The 18,789-nt window shown below is 40.4% G+C and overlaps 1 protein-coding gene across 2 annotated transcripts in view; it reads right to left on the bottom strand.

Annotated features, from left to right (window-relative positions):
• Positions 1 to 18,447, bottom strand: part of IPO7 (importin 7) — a 33,934-nt gene extending 15,487 nt beyond the window's left edge. For both annotated transcript variants that reach the window (XM_032111452.1, XM_032111453.1), the window contains exons 1-9: positions 18,218 to 18,447; positions 9,600 to 9,681; positions 7,857 to 8,010; positions 7,349 to 7,507; positions 4,695 to 4,851; positions 3,953 to 4,042; positions 3,426 to 3,520; positions 3,240 to 3,324; positions 75 to 209 (exon numbers count right to left, since the gene is read on the bottom strand). In XM_032111452.1, coding sequence (XP_031967343.1) covers positions 75 to 209; positions 3,240 to 3,324; positions 3,426 to 3,520; positions 3,953 to 4,042; positions 4,695 to 4,851; positions 7,349 to 7,507; positions 7,857 to 8,010; positions 9,600 to 9,681; positions 18,218 to 18,301 — 1,041 coding nt within the window. In that variant the 5' untranslated portion in view covers positions 18,302 to 18,447. The remainder of the gene's footprint in view (positions 1 to 74; positions 210 to 3,239; positions 3,325 to 3,425; positions 3,521 to 3,952; positions 4,043 to 4,694; positions 4,852 to 7,348; positions 7,508 to 7,856; positions 8,011 to 9,599; positions 9,682 to 18,217) is intronic.
• Between the last annotated feature and the right edge of the window lie 342 nt (positions 18,448 to 18,789).

The raw sequence follows: 18,789 nt of genomic DNA, 5'->3' as shown, positions 1-18,789 counted from the left end.
GCAAGGCTGGAACTAATGTAGACTGACTAATGTACTTCTGAGTCATCTAAGTATTAAACCCAAAAACAAGTTACTTGAATATGAGGTTTCAGATTCTTCCAGGTGACTGCATGAGACACTCCTTGATTGATGTAATTCAGCGTTTGCTGCAGAACTCTAGGAGCCATGTACTGCTTTTCCTTGTATTGATACAGCACCTTCAGCAACACCTAGAGAAATCAGATCTCATCAATAGCTTATACTGAGCACAAACCATTTTCACCACAATTCTACCCTCCCTCACAAGCCTACATAAGAACCCCTCTAAACTGAACAAAACCCCCGTTTATTCATTAGGCTAAAATGGGTACTGACTAATCCTTCTACCAAATGTCACCGTTAATTTTATAAGACAATTAGCAGCTCATACTGGATGCTTGCACATCTTTTAAAAATACCATCCTTTAGTAAGACAAACCATACATGCTAATACACCACCAACACACCCCAGGGGGCCTTGCCCTCTGAGGTTTATTATTCCATCCTGCCACTCCTTGGGGGCAGAAATTCATGCCCAGCCACTGCATTGGTGGAATACTCTACACTCACATTCTGCTGATCTGTATCTCTGAGCAGCCTCCCAGCCACACAGCTGGGTGAGGAGTGTGTGTGTGTGTGGAGAGTGATCCATCAGCCACTCCCTTTGGCTTTCTGGCCTCAATTCTTCTCCTGAGGTGGCATCCAGAACTCCTCACAGGGATCTACCTGTGTTCAAGTCCATGGCTCTCCACAAATAAGGTCATGAAATGGACATGGGACCATGACCAGTAATTAAATTACAGCTCACAGGAGAGTTTTGCATGGGTAATGCAAAGGGAATTCCCTGCAGCCCAATTCAGGTCAGTGGCAACACTGCACCTTCAGAAGCAGCATCACCAACTGGAGAGAAATGGCAAATCCCCTTTCCAGGGTTTCATTTAATTCTTCACACAGAACAAGAATTTTTTAAAAAATCCAAACCCGAAGGGCCTGGAAAGATACCTATCAATCTGTAGTATTACCAAAATAAAAATTTGGGGAAAATAAGATTCATTATTTTGCAAATGAATGCCGTTGATACAATTTATTACACAAACACTGAAGTGTTTTTCCCAAAGGAATTGCCTTGCACTTCAGTTTAAGGGGGATGCACTCATTCACCGAAATATTCACAGCTTTACACATGGTTTTATGCTCTAGATGCTTCAGCAGCTCCCAAAGTTTGAACTGCTCATGTTTAAAAACCTCCAGGATTTACAGGGAAACTACTGGTCAGTACCCACACCTGAGTAAAACATTTTCGTGGCATTAGGTATTGGGTTAGGATAGAAAAGAAGAGAGCAAAAGTTCAAACTTGCAGCTGTTTTGAGGACTATCCAAGAAGATGCATGTAGTTTCATGATTCAGATGCAGCAGGTAAAGATAGGATAAAATTAAGAAAAGGTTTAAGAACTGCAGTGAGGAAAAGCAGAATGGACACTCTGGGGCAAATAAAATAAAATTCTGTAACAGTGCCAAGGAACAACAAGGCAGTAGTGTCCAACCAGGACTTAGTTCTGGCTCATGAGAAGCGTCTTGAGCAAAACAGCTGCTAACACAAGGGATAGATTCAAGGTGTTCCAGCTAGGCAGCTCAGCCTGTTTTGGACAAGCTAAGAAAGATTAGCTAAAGTGGATGCTGAATGTACAGGACTTTTTTTTTTTTTTTTTTTTTTTTTTTTTTTTTTTTTTTTTTTTTTTTTTTGAGAGGTGAGGGATAATCAATGAGAAGTAATTAGGACAATAATATTAGTAGTATATTTCAAGTTTATACTTGAACCATCTGTAGTCTCATGCCTTGTATTTATCTATTACTCCTTTACTAAAAGGGTGCAAACAACTTGCAAAGTAGAGAGAACTCAATGAAACTTATTATCCAAATTTGTATTCTTCAGTATTTCACAGATTTCCAAGTTCTGTAAAGAAACACATCCTGCTCAAAAATCTTCCACAACATTTATTTGACGGATTCCAGGTCCTGAGCAAAGGCCCAAGATCTCTCTCCTGCAGAAAAATGGGAGGGCAGAACCTTAAATATAGTCTGTGTTCCTAAACAAGTTACATTATTGTTTAGGAATAAACTAAGCCTGCTAAAGTATTGATTTTGTAGCAGTTTCCTTTAAATTTTGAATTCTTAGTGCTTCCTAGCCGTAGTAACAGTAAGGATCAAATCTGATTCAAAGAGACTGTAAAAGGCCACAGCCTTTCGTCAGAACTTCGTTTTATCTTGGAAGTGCAAAGCAACCAGGAAGGCCTTAAGGAGCATGCAATAATTAACTGCCTAATGTCACCACAGGTGACAGATGAGCACCTCAGGAAGCAATGCTGACACCACTTGTCTGAGGGGAATGTTGGGATATATTGCCTCACATTCAATGGGAAAAATGTTTTCCATTCTTTGGCCAACCTTCAAAAAGCATGGGTTTATGAGATACTTTCCCTACATTTCTTCATTTAAAGTCCTGTAATTCATTATAATTTCGTTAGAAATTAGGAGAACTGAAACTGAACTAAGAACTGTTTGTCTGACTCAAAGGCTTTGAAGAAAACATTCTGCACCATGAGATTTTCATAAATTAATAGTCTATTTACATTTGCAACATAATCACCTTAAAATAAAGGTATTTATAACCAAATACAAGTAAATTTTATAAAAACATACCTGAGGTTTTTAATTAATCCAAAGATTCTTTGCATACAGCAGACCCTAAAACACAGCACAAGTGGCAACCCCAAAACAGGGAGACAAGTGGAAAGGGACTGTCAGAATCACCTGTCTGTAAGAAAGCCTCTGCTTGATCAGGTTTTGGAGAAGGCTGAAAGCTTTCTGACTTTTACTGACTTTGAGTCAAAGAAAAACTATACCAGAGCAAAAAGGTAGTTCTGAAGGTCAACTACACCACATAATTACACCCATCTCTTTCATAAAAGAAAAAAATTGGTAGCATGTGTCTGAAGCTCATCTGAGGGCTTATTAGCAGAAAACGGACTGTGCTACGCGGCAAACGGATGATTTCCTTATCATTCTTCTATTTTAACCCACAGACACCAGTGCTTTCCATACCAATGTGCTTGAAAAAAAATTGTGAATAAGGGCAAGAAGCCTTTTCAGAAAATAATGAAATAAGAAATTACTACTAATTCTAAACTTATCCGAATACCCCTGAATTCAGTGTTTCTTACTTGCTGAACACCAACAGCGAAGGCCTTCAGGAAAACTTCAGCAAACTCATTGTACTCCTTGGAAACATTACCAGGGCTTCCATACCTAGAATTAGAAGCAAGTATGTAAACTCAAGTCTGCAGCAATATTACTGTCTTGAATATTTGCTTGGGGTTTTTTTAAAATAATAATGGAAGAGAAAATACCTCTCAAAGAGCCTAGCTAAGATATGCAAAGCCCACTTCTTGCACTTCCACCATGGCAACTCAGGTCTATCATCTTCATCAACCTGAAGGGTTTCCTTTAGGAAAAAAACAACATTATTTACCAATTATTCACAAAGAGCTCAAATTATATGTAATTTGAACAACTACATAGTATATCTGGCTTTTAACCTGCCATTTCCACTTCTAGCTTAATAGAAGTATGAAGTGCAGCATATCTAAAAATAAATCCCATGAAATATGCCTAAATGATCAATTAAGTTTTTAAACAAGAAGTCAAAGTAAGTTTTGGTATAATTTGAAAACAACAGAACTCCCATACAAGCTACATATTTTCAAAATTTGTTTAGTCTGTTTAAAATTCCCCATTTAGCCAAATCTTTTTAAAAATTATTTTCTTGGCATCTGTAGAGAGAAGAGCATGCAGAAATAAAAAAATAAACTGTTGAACATTCTAATGAATGAAAAATACTTAAGCTTAAAGGCATAAATAGCCAAAAGCCACTTACAGCTGGTACATCTCTATCGACAACAGTCTTCAGGATTTCTATCCACTCAGTCAGGTTTTGCTGATTTATCAACTCCAAAGGTAATGTATACTTGTCAAAAAAAGCAAAAGGGGGAATTATTTTTGAATTGCTTTATAATAAATTTATGTTACTTCTACAATTTGAATTTCAGCTTTCAAATCTTTGCCTGCACTTAGCTACCACGAAAGATTAGCAATTTACCTCAAAAGCAAGGCTAAAGAACTTAACACAATCTAATCTATAGCCTAAATATCCTCAAAGGTGCCAGAGGTCTTTGCTCCAATTCATTGTGCTTATGCAATGCTAAAATGCTACTTAAATGGATGTTACTCTAATTTCTGAAGCATTTAACAGCAGTTTCATTCCAAGCTGCTATATTTACCCTGGTAATTCTCTGTAGGCTGGCCTCCACAATCTGTCCTTAGAAAACTCATTTTCTAACTGGTTTTCCAGCAAACACTCTACCTTAGAGGATGGCACGTGTAAGTTTTATCTAATGCCAACCAGGAATAGCACTGTACAAAAGTAAAAGCACAAGACAATCAGAAACTTGTGATTCATGGAGCTGAGTAGTAGGGAAAATGATTCAGATGTAATCTAATATTGTAATATTTCTGTCATTCACTATTTTAAAGAAAAGCATAATGCTTTACTTTAAATTATTGCTCAAGTAAAAAAAACAGTAAGTAAGTACAAAGTAAGGAAAAACAAAAGTTTTTACCTGGACAAGGGCATAAAATATTTTGAAGATCTGTTTCTGGATGAGGACAGACTGGTCTGATGGATCATTCAAGAGCTGAATGAAGCTATCCTTCAGGACTGGCAGAAAATGTTGCATTGCAGCTATCAAAGGACTTCGCTCCTCTGGTTTCTTGTACCTTTAGAGAAGAACAAAACCAGTTTTGTAGTTCTTTCAGGTAGCTTTAAATTGAGAAAACTCACCTTGCCCCAGTGTAGGCCCAAGGAGGTTATTTGACAGCTTGTAACAACCTATGACTTAAGAACACCCCGTAGCCAGTTCTGAAATAAAGCCATAGCCATATAGTGTTACAGATGAGAAATACATTAATCAGACTTCACAATTTACCAAAATATTTGCAGAAGCTAGATTGCTTCACTGACACTGGGTAAAGTAAACTGAGAAGTCTCTCACAGCCTGCCACTGATGTCTCACATCTCGGCATTTAATTTGCCCAAAGCTAACAATCTGATAGAGAAGGTGGGGATTCAAGGCTATGGGGCAGACTCTGAGCAGGCTTCAACTGGAACCACCCTCGAAATAGTGCCTCAGACCTCCTGTGCTGGGGACAGCCCACCAGTTTGCCCATGCTGAAAACAAGGCTCCATTTCCTTTCTCAAACAGTTCAAAATTCCTGAAAGGAAACGAAAGCACATTTTGAAAACTTTGCCCCAACTTTTAACTTGTACACAAGAAACTCCTTATTGACTCAGGAGTTATCACAGCAGAACATGATCTTGTCCATACTGGTGATGACAATAACAAGGTAAAGTATCATTTTATGATTGTACATTTATTTCTTGATTAAGCAATCAATACTTGTCATAGTCTTGGACTCCTGTGGAAAATTTTTTGGGTTAGAGGATTGAGCTTTCGTTTGGTTTCAGTTTGTTTTTTAAACACATTTTTTGTAGACTTTTCACTAATATTAAATATCAGTACTCAGCTTCCTAAACAGTGGCAATTTTCAGAATATAACAAGATAGACTACTCAATCTGCTGCCAGATGGCATGTTCTGTAAAAACTACTACAAAACACTGAGCTCCAAAATCCAGTTCAATAATACAGTTTTCATGCATTTTCTAAACCAGAAACATAATCATTAAGATTAAATGTTGCTCAGGAAAATTCAGTTTCTATATCACAAAAAATTGAAAAAGACAAGAAAAAATGACTAAGCAAAGAGCAGCCATTTGATCTTGCTGGTTGAATTCAAAGAAAAAAAATGTGAAAAGCTCAAAGATATTTATGTACCATGTTAAGAAAAAAAATTTCAATACTTAAATATTCCTACAACTCAAGCAGTAAAAACTTGATCAAAGTCATAACATTACAGAGATTCCCGTCCCACTAACCTGACTGAAACACACTGAAATGTGCATATTCCTACATGATTTGTGACATGAAACTCACCCTTGTTGAGTTCACCAGAAAGCTGAGCAAGCAGGAGCAGTTCCTGGCCTCAGCTGAAGTGTTTGATCAGCTGAGACTACAGACACACCTGTTACCTTATCACACAACGGCTGTGCTCAGATCTCTAAACATGGATTTCTATCACCATAATTCACTACCAGCGAACGAACACTGCTTGACTTGTAGCTCACAGATCTCTGCAGCATATTTAGTTAAAAATGTTTAAGCTGTAAGTCAAGTAAGAAATTTTTTGCTTTCCTTTCCTAGCAGGACTTGCAATTTTCAGCCACTAAGAAAATTCCCACATGGGATTACAAAGATCTTTATGGCATTCCTGTAAAAGTATTTTTGAGAAACTGACATTCACTGTTTTACACTGATTGACATAAAATTCATGAAATTAGATGGAAATTTTTCCATGCAACATTTTAAGACAAGTACCTGAAACAGAAATGTTATGCATTCCAATGCTTTGAAAAAGTAAGTTGCAGATTCCATCAGTCCCACTGCTGCAGTTCCCTGACTCCAGGATTGTCCTTTTCTCTGACCCAGCCCAAATGTGCTTCATGGATGGCAGCAGCAGCCAAGCTCCACACAGCTGCTTAAAATGCAACCTCAACTCTAAAGCTCTGACATAACACAGATACAGAGCCAGGAACACTCACAGGTATTCCAGCACCATGCCTTGGTTGTAGGAATACAGTGGGCTTTGATAAAAGTATCCTGATAGGTTGGATGAGGCTACTCAAGGGATCACAGCAAAGTCAGTTAACTAATTCTGAGCCTCCCAGCATTCCAGATTTCACACTCTGAAACCCTTCTGTGGTTACTGTCACCAAGTATTAGAGTAAAAATTGTTTAAAAGTTTAAACCTGATTTAAATAATAAATTCTTGCAAAAGTCATGTTTTTGAGCAGACTTTCTTACTGCCATCAATCCATAAAAAACAACTACCACATTAAGGTTTTAAAACACCCTCTTTTTTTCTGAATTTAGACTTTTAGAAGCATTTTTTCTGTCATTTTTTTAGTGGAAAAGATACACGAGCCAGCATCTGCATAGCAAGTATTCAAGAACACTTCCCAAAATGACATTTCCATCACCTTTGTGCAGTCCCACAGACAATTCTATACGGTTACAAGATACACACAGAGTACAAAAAAATACACACCAATATATTAATTCTGCTGGTTTATATGGAGGAAGACCAGAAAGAACTTACTCATAGTTTTTCACAAGTTGATAAAGACAGAGAAGAATTCCAAGCCAACAAGCACTATTGTCAGACTGGAGATAAAATCCAATTTTTTCCACAACTGCAGTCCAACGACTCGGATAATCATACTTGATAATGTGGTGAATGCAAGTAGTAAGCTGTACTCTGGAAATCAAAAGCACGACAATTAAATAAGTTACTACTATTATTTTAATAATATTCTTCTAGTGTTGAAACAGCAAATACTGTCCATATGTAGACTTCCTTTTTGTTTAGAAGGTTTAGGTTCTGTAGTTTCTGCTTAATATTCTCCATTTAAGGAACTTCAAATTTCTACATGCTACACAAGCTGAAAACTGTTTTTCCATCTACATTAATTCTATGTTTAGGATACACAGTGTATGACAATGATGCTTAGCATGTGGGTGATCTTAGCTGGGGGAAAAATAAAAAAAGAAAGAAACCCAGCAGTCAGAATCCACAGGCAATTCATGCAGAGGCTAAAACTGTGCACCTGATCAGCTCAGGAGAGTGGATAATGGCTTCTACAATGTTCTCACGGATACAGTGCCTATCTTCCTCTGGGATGGAGTAAGGTGCGATCTCTCCTGGAGCACTTTCACGGTCTGGCCAATACTGGGTTATCATATTTTTCAAGTAGATAACCCCTGTGAAACAAAAGTGGCAAATCAGCTGACAGCCATTCAAAGAACAAAACAAACACACATCTTGCAAGCAAATGTTTTTTTAGAACAAAACTGACCCAAATTACTAAATCATTGGCCCTTCCTAAGTAGGAGAATCAAAATATATAAACCATGCAAATTATTAACCCGATAATTCACTATATGATACTCTTTCATCCATTTAATATAAAAATACTAAAGGTATTGCTTTTATCTGTGATTCCAGTAAGCAGTTGTGGAACTATTCAGCAACACACTTCTGAAAAATCCTTTCAAATGATTTTCTCAATGTTTTCATTAAAACTGAAAAAGAAAAGCTGATCAATACCAATGATGACTTAAAACATCCCTTGCAAGCAAAAAAAAAAAAAATCTAATTAAGTTTGTCATACAGGAATGAATCCTGGAGAAACAGAGCTCCTTTATACCCAGGTTATGGGCCAGAGTAATTTGTAGCAATCAGGCTGCTGGAACGAACTCTGCATTTACCATTTGACAACCAAATCCAAACTGTGTGGCAGAATATAAATTACTGCACTTAGAAGTACTTACAACATGCAACAGGAAATCTCAAAGGGCAAACTGGTAACAAAGTTACTGTTAATCTAATTCTACACACAAGTCCATAAAGCAACTTCTCTACCTAACTTTCATATGCACCTTTTGAAGATTCAGAAACCACAGGCTTTCTAAAAGTGTCTGCAGAGGTCAAGAAACACTCAGCAGATTACTACAAGACTGAAGTGATAGAGACTTCAGCCAGCCCTCAGAGTGATTTATCATTAATTGCTGTGCAAACACATACTGTTTGTAAGCTGTGCCTTGAATGAGCCATCCCCACTCTCCACAGGATGCTTTGGGGTTTAATTGGCTTACATGGAGGAGGGTGAAATTTCAGAGGTTGTTTTCAAACTTCTTTTTGCATGTTATACTCGTAAAGCAGTAACCTTTTTGTGTCATCATTTGAATGGTACCCCCTCAAGCAGTAAGATAAAAATGCATGTTAAGTTTAGGCTACAGCTTGGAGTAGTCTACTACATGGAAGGTCCAAATAAGCAATCTAGATCACACCCTCCTGACAAGTCAGAAAACCCATTGAAATATTGTACTAAAAACCTCTATCAAGTATTAGAGCAGCTTTAAGGTGATGTTTGGAGCTGTCAATAATCAACATCCAATTTTACTGATAGCTCATGTGCAAATAAGCATGGTTCCAAAAGATATAACTTGTTTTCTTCCACTTAGTATGTTTAGAAACATTAGTGCTCACAGTACAAGTTTAAATGACCTCCTTGGACCAAGTGTCCCAGCATCATAAACCATTCTGCTTCCCCAAGGAATGTTCACTAGAGATAAAGGGGAAGAATCATTCAAGAGCCAGACGCACCTTTTCTTTCTGTCTCCCTTGCTCAGTGTATGGTGCCAGGTAATAGCTCATGATGACTGTAATTTGAGCAACTCCCAACTTTTGAGTGCTTGATATTAAAACCATTAGAATTCTTTGACAGTATCTGCATTGTGTGTATGCACCACTAGAGTAAATACAACGAAAAAAGTATTTGAAAACTTGCCTGCCTGTCTCACTGGTAAATCCAGTTGCTCGGACATAGTGATCTGAAGCAGAGTTGAAACAAAGTTCACTGACTTATGAGCCTATGGAGAGGGGAAAAAAAAAAAGAGTTAAGTTTTAGAATAGTCTCATTAAGTTTTACAATATCTTTATAATGATGTAATGCAGTCAGTAGAATACCAGCAATTCAGCCATTTGCACAGGAGTCAGCTAATCAGCCAAAGCATTCCAAAGTTTTGTGCTCACTGTATTTTGAAGACAGCAAGGGGGAGGAAAAACCCTACCATTTAATGTAACAAAATTGAAAAAATCACTGAATAGGCTGCAGGAATCAGCCTTCCACAGTGACCAAACATGTTCCCCATTCAGAACAAACACTTGAAGCACCTGAGCAGCCCGAAAAACCCAAGTGCAGCAAGTTTACAGTGACCTTTAGCAAGCTATGAGTCCATTATACAATAAGCTAAGAAACAGATGGGAACTACGTTTTAAAACTAAGTCCAACTCCTACTTCATCTTTCTGAAAAACCAGTTTCAAGGGACCACTGATGGGCTACTGCAGCAGCTGTCCACAGAACTACACAACAGCAAAGCAACAGCAGGGAGATCCAAATGGAGACACATCTGCAGAGTAACAGCTTCCCAAAGATTTGCAGGAGTTCACTTATAAAAACCACAAAACATGTTTTTTCTTACAATAATGAGAACTGTCACTGATACATTAAGGACTGGATTGTATTTTCAATGAGGAAACAAACCTTAACATTACTACAACACCCTTTACCTGCCTTTCCCAAGCATCAAGAACTTGAGATGATACATTGACTTTGCTGGGAAGAGTGAATTGCAATCCTTCAAAACTAACTACTTTTCTTAACTGAAACCCAACATAATTTTCCTCAAGGTGAAGACTCCATAGAGATGAGTTACAGTGGGAAATCCCTATTTTATGCATGGGAAAAAAAATTCACAAGGGAGGCCAAGGCCTGGAACACTTATCCACAACGGCTGTGGGATCTCATCCTTAGAGATGTTCTGTTGGACATCCAACTTCCGAACAGCTTTGCTCTTCTGCTTTATCTTCACTTACATGGCAATGTTGTTTCCTATGTTCTTTGCAGTTCCTCTATCAAAGACAACTGCACAGGTCCACATAATTTAACATGTAGGAAAACACCTCTTACCCACTTGCTACTTCGAAAACCATCAAAATTACACTATTTATCAAAACCAAATGGCTGTCTCAGATACTGCAGCAACTTCATTATCATAAAGAGAAATAATCATAAATTATCCTTTCATTCTTTCAGTAGGACCAAAAGCCCTTGATATCAAGATTCCTCCTAAGTGTGTAACACTGCTCAGCTCACTCCTACAGTACCAGAATCTTCTCTCCAACTTTAATTTTCCTGAGCAAGTATCTCCAATAGGTTCCAGTATAAACAACTGTAAAAGGGACAGCCTGGGACATGACACTGGTACTCAGATTTGAATAGCGTAGCTTGTTTTCTATCTCCTGTAATTTCAGACTTCAAATGTAGAACAAATTTGACTTAAGAATCTGTCCAAAATGTTAAAACATTGTTGTACACATTCATCCTGTGCACTAAAACTCTACAGGCTGCAGAGCACCCAGGAGCATCTGGTCCCACTGAAATGTTTATTTGTAGAGTGTGATTTGGGACTGGGAGTAACTGACACTGCAATATGAGCACACGTCCTGCTGACCCGTGTCCCTGTGATAATCCCTCAAGTCCTCAAGAAGCAAATACACTTTCAAATGAAAAAAATAAAAAGAGCGACTGTCTTCAACTGCCAAGTAATGGTTGAACAAATAAATTTAAAATAAAATTTACTAGTTGGGTTTGATTTCTCCTACAGGTCCAGGTCCGTTAAGTTCCTCCTTTTCTTAAGGAGCATTAATAGACAGAGTCCTGCAGCACATTCCGAATGACATCAGACCCTAATTCAGCACAGCACTCAGATCTATGCTTAACATTAATGTCAGCGGAAGTGCTCCTGTATTTAACGAGTTATGAACCTGAAGAAAGCTTTCAGTTTCAATAACCTTTAACTCACCTACAAATAAGGTCATATTAGTCTGCATAAAATGGACTTAAAAGTGCAAACTGATGTCTTTCCACAAGGGCTATATGCTTAACAGATATCTTTCCTATAGTGAAAACCTGCAGTTTGCGAAGTCAAAAGCATTTAATTCTATAATTTTAAAAATGAGGGATTACTTTCCCTTTCCCATGATAAATGACCGCTATTCTTGCAATAAAAACCATCAGTTTCAGCAACAAATATGGAAATTGCTTAAGAGCTACTAAGGAGCTAACGGGAAAACCAAAAGAAATTAAATTTTAAAATCTTATGTCTTCAAAGAAACAGAAAATAGACAGCAGTGTATAAAACTGCCATATACTGAAATTTAATAAAATACCAAAGAATGTTTTGTTCATATACAAGGACAGGACTGAGCCTGTGCCTATAGCAGGCTACAGAAGCTCCCTAGAAATATCAATTCCATTAGTATGTGGGATTAATATATTTTCACTGGATTCGTTGAACTATAGCAAGCTTTAAGGGACAGAACCAAAACATCTACACCATTATCTGTTTGGTTTTTCTAAAATCTTCCAAGTATCATCCTTATTAGCATCTGAAGCATCAGACTCCAACCAACCATGAGGATGAGCTACTTTATCACCTTTAGCGGTTCAAAGCAGACTCAGCCGAGATATAATCTGTGCTTTTAATACAAGTAAAATACCTTGTACTTGCCAATCATAGTCTGCTCTTAATCCTCTCAGTTAATACCTACATTCACACAGAGCTACATTAACACTTCTATGCATTCTGTATGGAATATAAAGGACTTCCAAGCTCTTCGCAATGACCTCCTTCCCAAGCCACTGAAAGGAAGGTGATTCCAGAGAAACTGAAATGTTGGGATGAGTAAGGACAGTTCCATGAAGACAAGAGTGTACTGAATGCTCAAAGAAAACTCCAGGTACTACAGTCACCTCTCACATGCTCCCTTGCTCTGCTTCACTTTTAAAAAGAGCACCAAGTGTTTCACTGGCACTTGGGACAAAAACAACTGAACCTAAAAAAAGACAGCGCCTCGGTGCCTGTTTGTATCCACGTCATTAAAAAATACTGAACCCACATCTATTTCAGCTACTTCCATCTTTAATAATTTTAGTCCCCCAAGAGGGCTGCTGCCTCTCAGGACAGCATGCTCCTCTTCACTGACTGCACTGCTAAAGAAAACAACCACACTGAAAACCACACCTATTTTAGGTACATTTTTGAACTAAAATCAGGATTTCACAAGAGTCGCTATCACCTACTATAAACTACACTAAGAACAGAGAATTTCTAAGACTTTAAAGTTTTGACTTGGTAAAATTTTTACTTTTATTCTCTTGTTCCTTGTTTACAAACACCATTTAAAAGTAAATACTAAATTTAGAGAACAACACTATTTTTTTAAAAATAGTTCTGTCACAGAAGTCAGTCTTCCTACACTTAACTCAGCATTTAAAGAAAAACAAAACCAAAACTCATCTCAAGTCCTTCCCCCTTACAAAAGGTCCAACATGCCATGTCACTGGTATGACTTTGCTGTCTAAGAGCCAAAGAATTCAGGGGCTTTTCCCAAGAGCAATCTTTGCTATGCAGCCTGGCTAGCTGAGGAATGTGTTCTATCAGACCACAAACCTCGCACCACTGTCTGTTAGTATCAATCACTGCTCCAGAACATACAATCTTTTTGCACAGTTCATTGCAGCTTCTCCTAGCAGGGTTGCTTTGTTAGATATGTGCTAAAAGAGACTTTTGAGAAAAGTGTCATACCAGCTACATAATCCAAAAGAGGAAAGAAGTTCAAATTTAACATTGAAGAGACCAGTTCATGGCATGTGAACTATGAATAGTTAATTACAATGTGGAAAAGCACTTTTCCTCCAGTAATGATACTCACTGCAGTAAGTTACATTCATCTTTAATGCTGGAATATTCATCTCTCACACAAAGCCTGCATGCCTCTAAATGATAAAAACAAGTTTCATCTTGGGTAAAAAGATCTCCATGCATTCTCTTCAGACATCAGGAACCTGACATACCATAACAAACAAACTACAATAGGCACCTCCTTTACTGTTGCCCAAAAAAGCACAACAGATGAGCAACACTTACTACATGCTGCTAAACTAGAACCCTAGGTTATTTATATAGCTATTCAAAGTAGCACACATGTGAATAAAGGCTAAGATTTTAAAAATAAAGTAGATGAAAAAAAAAAGAATTCAATGCTTCTCCTCCATTCCATTTTTGGGGAAAAAAAACCTACATGCAATTTTTGATCTTAGCCATAGCAGGACTGGGTGCACATAACTATTACACTGAGATGAAACTTTTCTTATAGAAAGGTAAGGTCAGGAGCTGTAAGGCCACGCTGAATCAGCAAACTGCCCTGTAGCACTCTTCTAATTCTTTTATAAGAACTCAGCAGGTGTGGAAGTCATTCTGACCTCAGGTTTTTGCAAGCCAGTTCTGCCACCTCTTAGGCAGCTACAACCAACATGCAAACCTAGTTTAATGTCCACAAAAGATACACATACACTTATCAGTTCCTGCAAACATCCCTGATGCTCCTTTTATCACAATACTGTCTGCAAGTTTGGAGGACTATTTGCTCTACTGCTGGCTGAGGAAAAAGCAGTGTGCTCCTAGCAGAGGCTTGCTAAGCACACACAGGAACTTTCTGCTAAGTCATGAGAAAGTGGCAAGTGGCCCTTTCCGCTCACATTTTACCTTGTGCTGGGCAACTTGCACCAAGAAGGAAACTTCTTCCTAGTGGAGCCAGGACTCCCTCGGTTCCTTACTGCCCCCAAGGGGATTCCTGGTGTTGGACCAGCCTTGGCACACACAGTTTAAAACACCGTTTCCCAAAGCATCCCTCATCTAGGACGCGCTAGAACATATAGATGGAAGATGAGGGAAGTGAAAGTAACGAAGTACTTTGGGTAAAATGTCACCCTAGCAACTTCAAAAGAGACCCTGTGATCTGATAATCAAAGCCAAGAAACTCAGGCTCTGTTCTTTTTCTTACACTACAATATAGAGCTGTAGATGTTACACATACAGACCGTGTCACAAAAGGTTAAAAAAAATTCACGCTGGAGGTAACACTATAAACACCTAGCCCAAAGTATCCATAGAATTCCAGCATTTGGCAAGTCTTGTCTGAAAGACACCATGTAAGAAGCAACTTGCTTCTTTCCCTTTGACAACCTTTCACTCCTAAACTCTCAGCAGCTAAGAGTCCAATTTTTTAATTTAATCATACCATCCTTCTGACATTTGTGGCTATTAAGCAGGCAGTGAAATGCACTGAACTAGGCCCTACTGCACCATTAAACCAGTGGTGATGGTGGCCAGCCAACAAGATTTCCTTTTCATCCTTTCTGTGTCACTCATATTAAAACATGAAAAAGCTTAAGTGTAACTTCTGAAAGTCGCTTTCCAGTAGAGCATCAGGATGTTTTCCTAAACAAACTCTGTTGAGCTCTGACTTACAAAAAATGATGAGTTACGGGGGATTGCACTTTTTTCCCCCTAAACATTGTCAGACACAAAAATTGGGTTGTTAGTCTAAAAAAATATCTTAATAGCTCACACACCAAGGTTAATCTCAGAGACTTACAAGACATACATCACAGTGAAGTTATAAATTCCCTGGAATTACAAAGAAAAACCTGAAAGTATTATCTAGCAACTTCACCTTTATAACTATGTTGATATTAAAAGATGAAACAACATTGTGTATTATCTTCAGAGTGTCATTCCATAGCTGCATAGTTAAAAATACCTATTTTCATCACAATTTGTGAAAAACACTTTATACATGAAGCACAAAGACTATTTCAAAAGGCAGCAATGTGTTCCTGCTGTTCTCCAGTAGCTAACTTGAAGAGTCTGGTTCTAAGTCCTGGTAAAACGCAGCTTTCCCCTGCGAGACAGGGACAGAGATGGGTGAACAGCTCAGGGTACCTCATCAACTAAAAATTCTCAGACACAAAAGCCAGTGACCTCATTCCCTATAACTTCTTTTCAGAGTGAGAAAAGTAAAGCCAAAGAGACCAAAATACTTGCTTTTTACCATTATCTCAACTCTGGAAGTTCTCACAGCCTCTTATGTGCAGGCAATATAGCCTGATAAAAACTTAGTGAAAGGAGAAATAAAGCATAGAATAATTCATGACTTGGCCAAGGTCAAAGGAAAAATAATAGAGTCTGGACAAATCAAGAATCATACATCCCAGTTCCCTTCTCCTCTCAGTAGAAACTTTGTTGACTGACAGGATATGGTGAAGACAGATCTAAATACCTGGTTAACTCTTAGCTACTTAGATATCTCTTCCACTAATCAGGAATATCAGTTACTGACTGAGGCATGGTCTTTTCTGGTAAGGTAAAGTGACCATTCTGCTGAAAACCAGTCTCATCAGCTCAACAGAGGCACTTCTAACAAACTAAGGGTAAACTAAAAGGTCAGCCAAGGACAACTATTAAGCTATAAAAACACCTGTGTAGCCTGGCCATATGCAAGAACAGTGTTCACTGCTGTTGTAATCTCATTTTTAGAAAGAAGGAGACCCCCATACCTGTAATTAAGTATTAACTGGTAACAGAACTGCTCTAATATTCGACAAATTTAGACCAGCATACTGCAAGAAAATGCATAATTGACTTCAATAAACCTAAGTAAAACCAAGACCACGCATGTGACTAAAGCTGCATGTATGTGTAAGTGCTTGCAGACTTCTGGTTTAGCATATAGTTTTATCACAAAATATCTGTGAAAGATTAGTGATGCTCCATTTCCCACAACAAAGAATTCTTACACGCTGGTTCAATAATATCTGGAGTTTTTAAAGGGGGACAAATATTCAGATTTTATGCCAATTTAGCACTTGTGTAGTACACGATAGACCACAGGGTTTTGATTCCAAAGTGAGAACAAAAGCCAGTGGCCAGCGAGCACAATCCTTCCTGCAAGGGTTTGCCATTTGCTGAAGACCCCGACTGGCAGTGAACGCAATTCCCTGCACCTTCAGCAGCTCAATACCTGCAGAAAATAACTAAAACAGATTTTAAGCAAGTTACTGTATATAAGTATTGACATCCATTGAACACAAAAAAAAATTGCATTTTGGGGCCAGTTCAAGATTTCATAGATATTACTGTCTTTATAGGCCATCACATTTTTTGCATTTTTGATTTAAGTAACAAACACTAACACACTTTTTAACAGAGTACATGGAAAAGACAGGCAATTACTTTATACAAGTCTCAATTAATCATTTGATAGTTTTACAGCTATCGATTTCAAATGTACCTAATATTTATTTGCCATTTGCTTATTAAATAACATGAAGGAATAGGTCTTAATTACACTTTTTTATTTTCTGAGAAGCTATACCTTTAGTTTTTGAAATTTTCTCCACTGCCAGCAGAACATTTGGCCCACCTTTACCTAAGCTCTGCTGAACATCTGTTGCATTACATGAGTATTGTCAGGCCCAAAGTCTGCTTAAGAGCAACAAGGAAAAATGTTTGTGGAAAAAGCCACCACAAGAGCTGCCACAGAGGCTTATCCTTCACTTCCTCCATCAAGACATCACCTTTTCTCTGGGCCAAACACTAAAGCACTTCTGTTCTCCAAATGTCTACAAGCCCCGTGGCTGTGTCTCATTAATAAAGTTTTCACCTACGAGGTGCAGCTAAGTAGAACAAAAATATAATCTTCTTCCAAAATTGAAATCCGTGGAACTAGGATCTGCTGGGGTTTTACATCCCAGCCTGGCAGGTGAGTGCAGTCTAAGCGGATGACACACCTGGGATGGGAACCCTGTCTGCCCCCGTCCCTTGGACACGTGTCCGTATACACCCAGGGAGCGCACCTACCTCGGCAGCCCTGCTGAACCCGGAGCCCACAGGATCTGGAACATAAAACACCGCCAGGCTGCCAGATCTGAATCCCAACTCAGCCCAAGCCACCAGATTTGATTCTGAACTCAGCCCAGGCCACTTTTACAGGCTGCACTGCCTGCGAAGCGATGGGGCTTTTGCTACCTCCTTCCCTGAAGACAAATTAGTGCTTTCAACATCCAAAGACTGATGTCCTTTAGATGGTCCCAGGCACGGCTGATGTCCAGCCTGAGCCACCGAGGGCCTGCACAAGGGCGGTTTTAAAGCCCCCTCAGCGGATCACCCTTTTCCCGGCTGAGCACGGAGACAATGGAGGCAATTTGGTAGCGCTGGGAGAGGCACGGGGGCCTCGGCCGCTTTCTGCCGCTGCCCCCCCGCCCGAGCAGCCCCGCCCGGCCCGGCCCGGCCCCGCTGCCATGTGCGGGGACAATGCGCGCCGGGCCCGGCCTGCGGCCGCCGGGACGCGGCCGGCGGGAAGGGGCCGCGGCCGCGGGTGGACGGCCCGAGGAGCCGAGGGGACCCTCTCCGCCCCCGCCCCGCTCCCCCTCCCAAGGGCCGGCCCCGGCCCCGCTCCCCAGCGCCGCGGCCCCGGCCCAGGCCCGGCGGCGCCCTCACCTCGTTGAGCTGCCGTTCGGCGGCTTCGCGCAGCGCCGGGTCCATGGTGCCGCGCAGGGCCTCGATGATGCCGCTGGGGTCCATGGCGGGGGCAGTACGGGGGGCGGAGGGCAGGGGCCGGGGCCGCGCCGAGCGCACATGGACCCGCCGCCTCCAGCGGCCGCCGGCGCGAAAGGAAGGGAGAGCGCCAAGGGCCCGGATAGAGCTGCCCCCGCCGCCGACGGCAGCGGCGCCCCTTCCGCCGCACGGCCCGCCCCGCCCCGCCGCGGGGCGCCGCGGGAGATGCAGTCCCCGGCGCCGGGGAGACGCGCTCGGGGCACGGCTGGGCACCGACGCCCCGGGAGATGTGGAGGGGCACGGCCGGGCACCGATCCCCGGGGAGATGCGCTCCGGTCACGACCGGCCGTACCAGCCACCCGGAGCGGGCGGGGTGTGCGGTGCCGGCCGGCAGAAGCCGCCTCGGGAGCTGCGGCCCCGCTCGAACGGCGGCGTCGCGGGAGCCGCGGCTCCGCTCTGAACCGAGCTCCTCGGCCGGTTCTGAGGGATCCATTGGTGTAGCGAAAGTGCCTCCC

Source organism: Corvus moneduloides, chromosome 6 (assembly GCF_009650955.1).
Source record: "Corvus moneduloides isolate bCorMon1 chromosome 6, bCorMon1.pri, whole genome shotgun sequence".
Lineage (NCBI taxonomy): Eukaryota > Metazoa > Chordata > Aves > Passeriformes > Corvidae > Corvus > Corvus moneduloides.
This window is presented reverse-complemented; position numbering and strand designations above follow the sequence as displayed.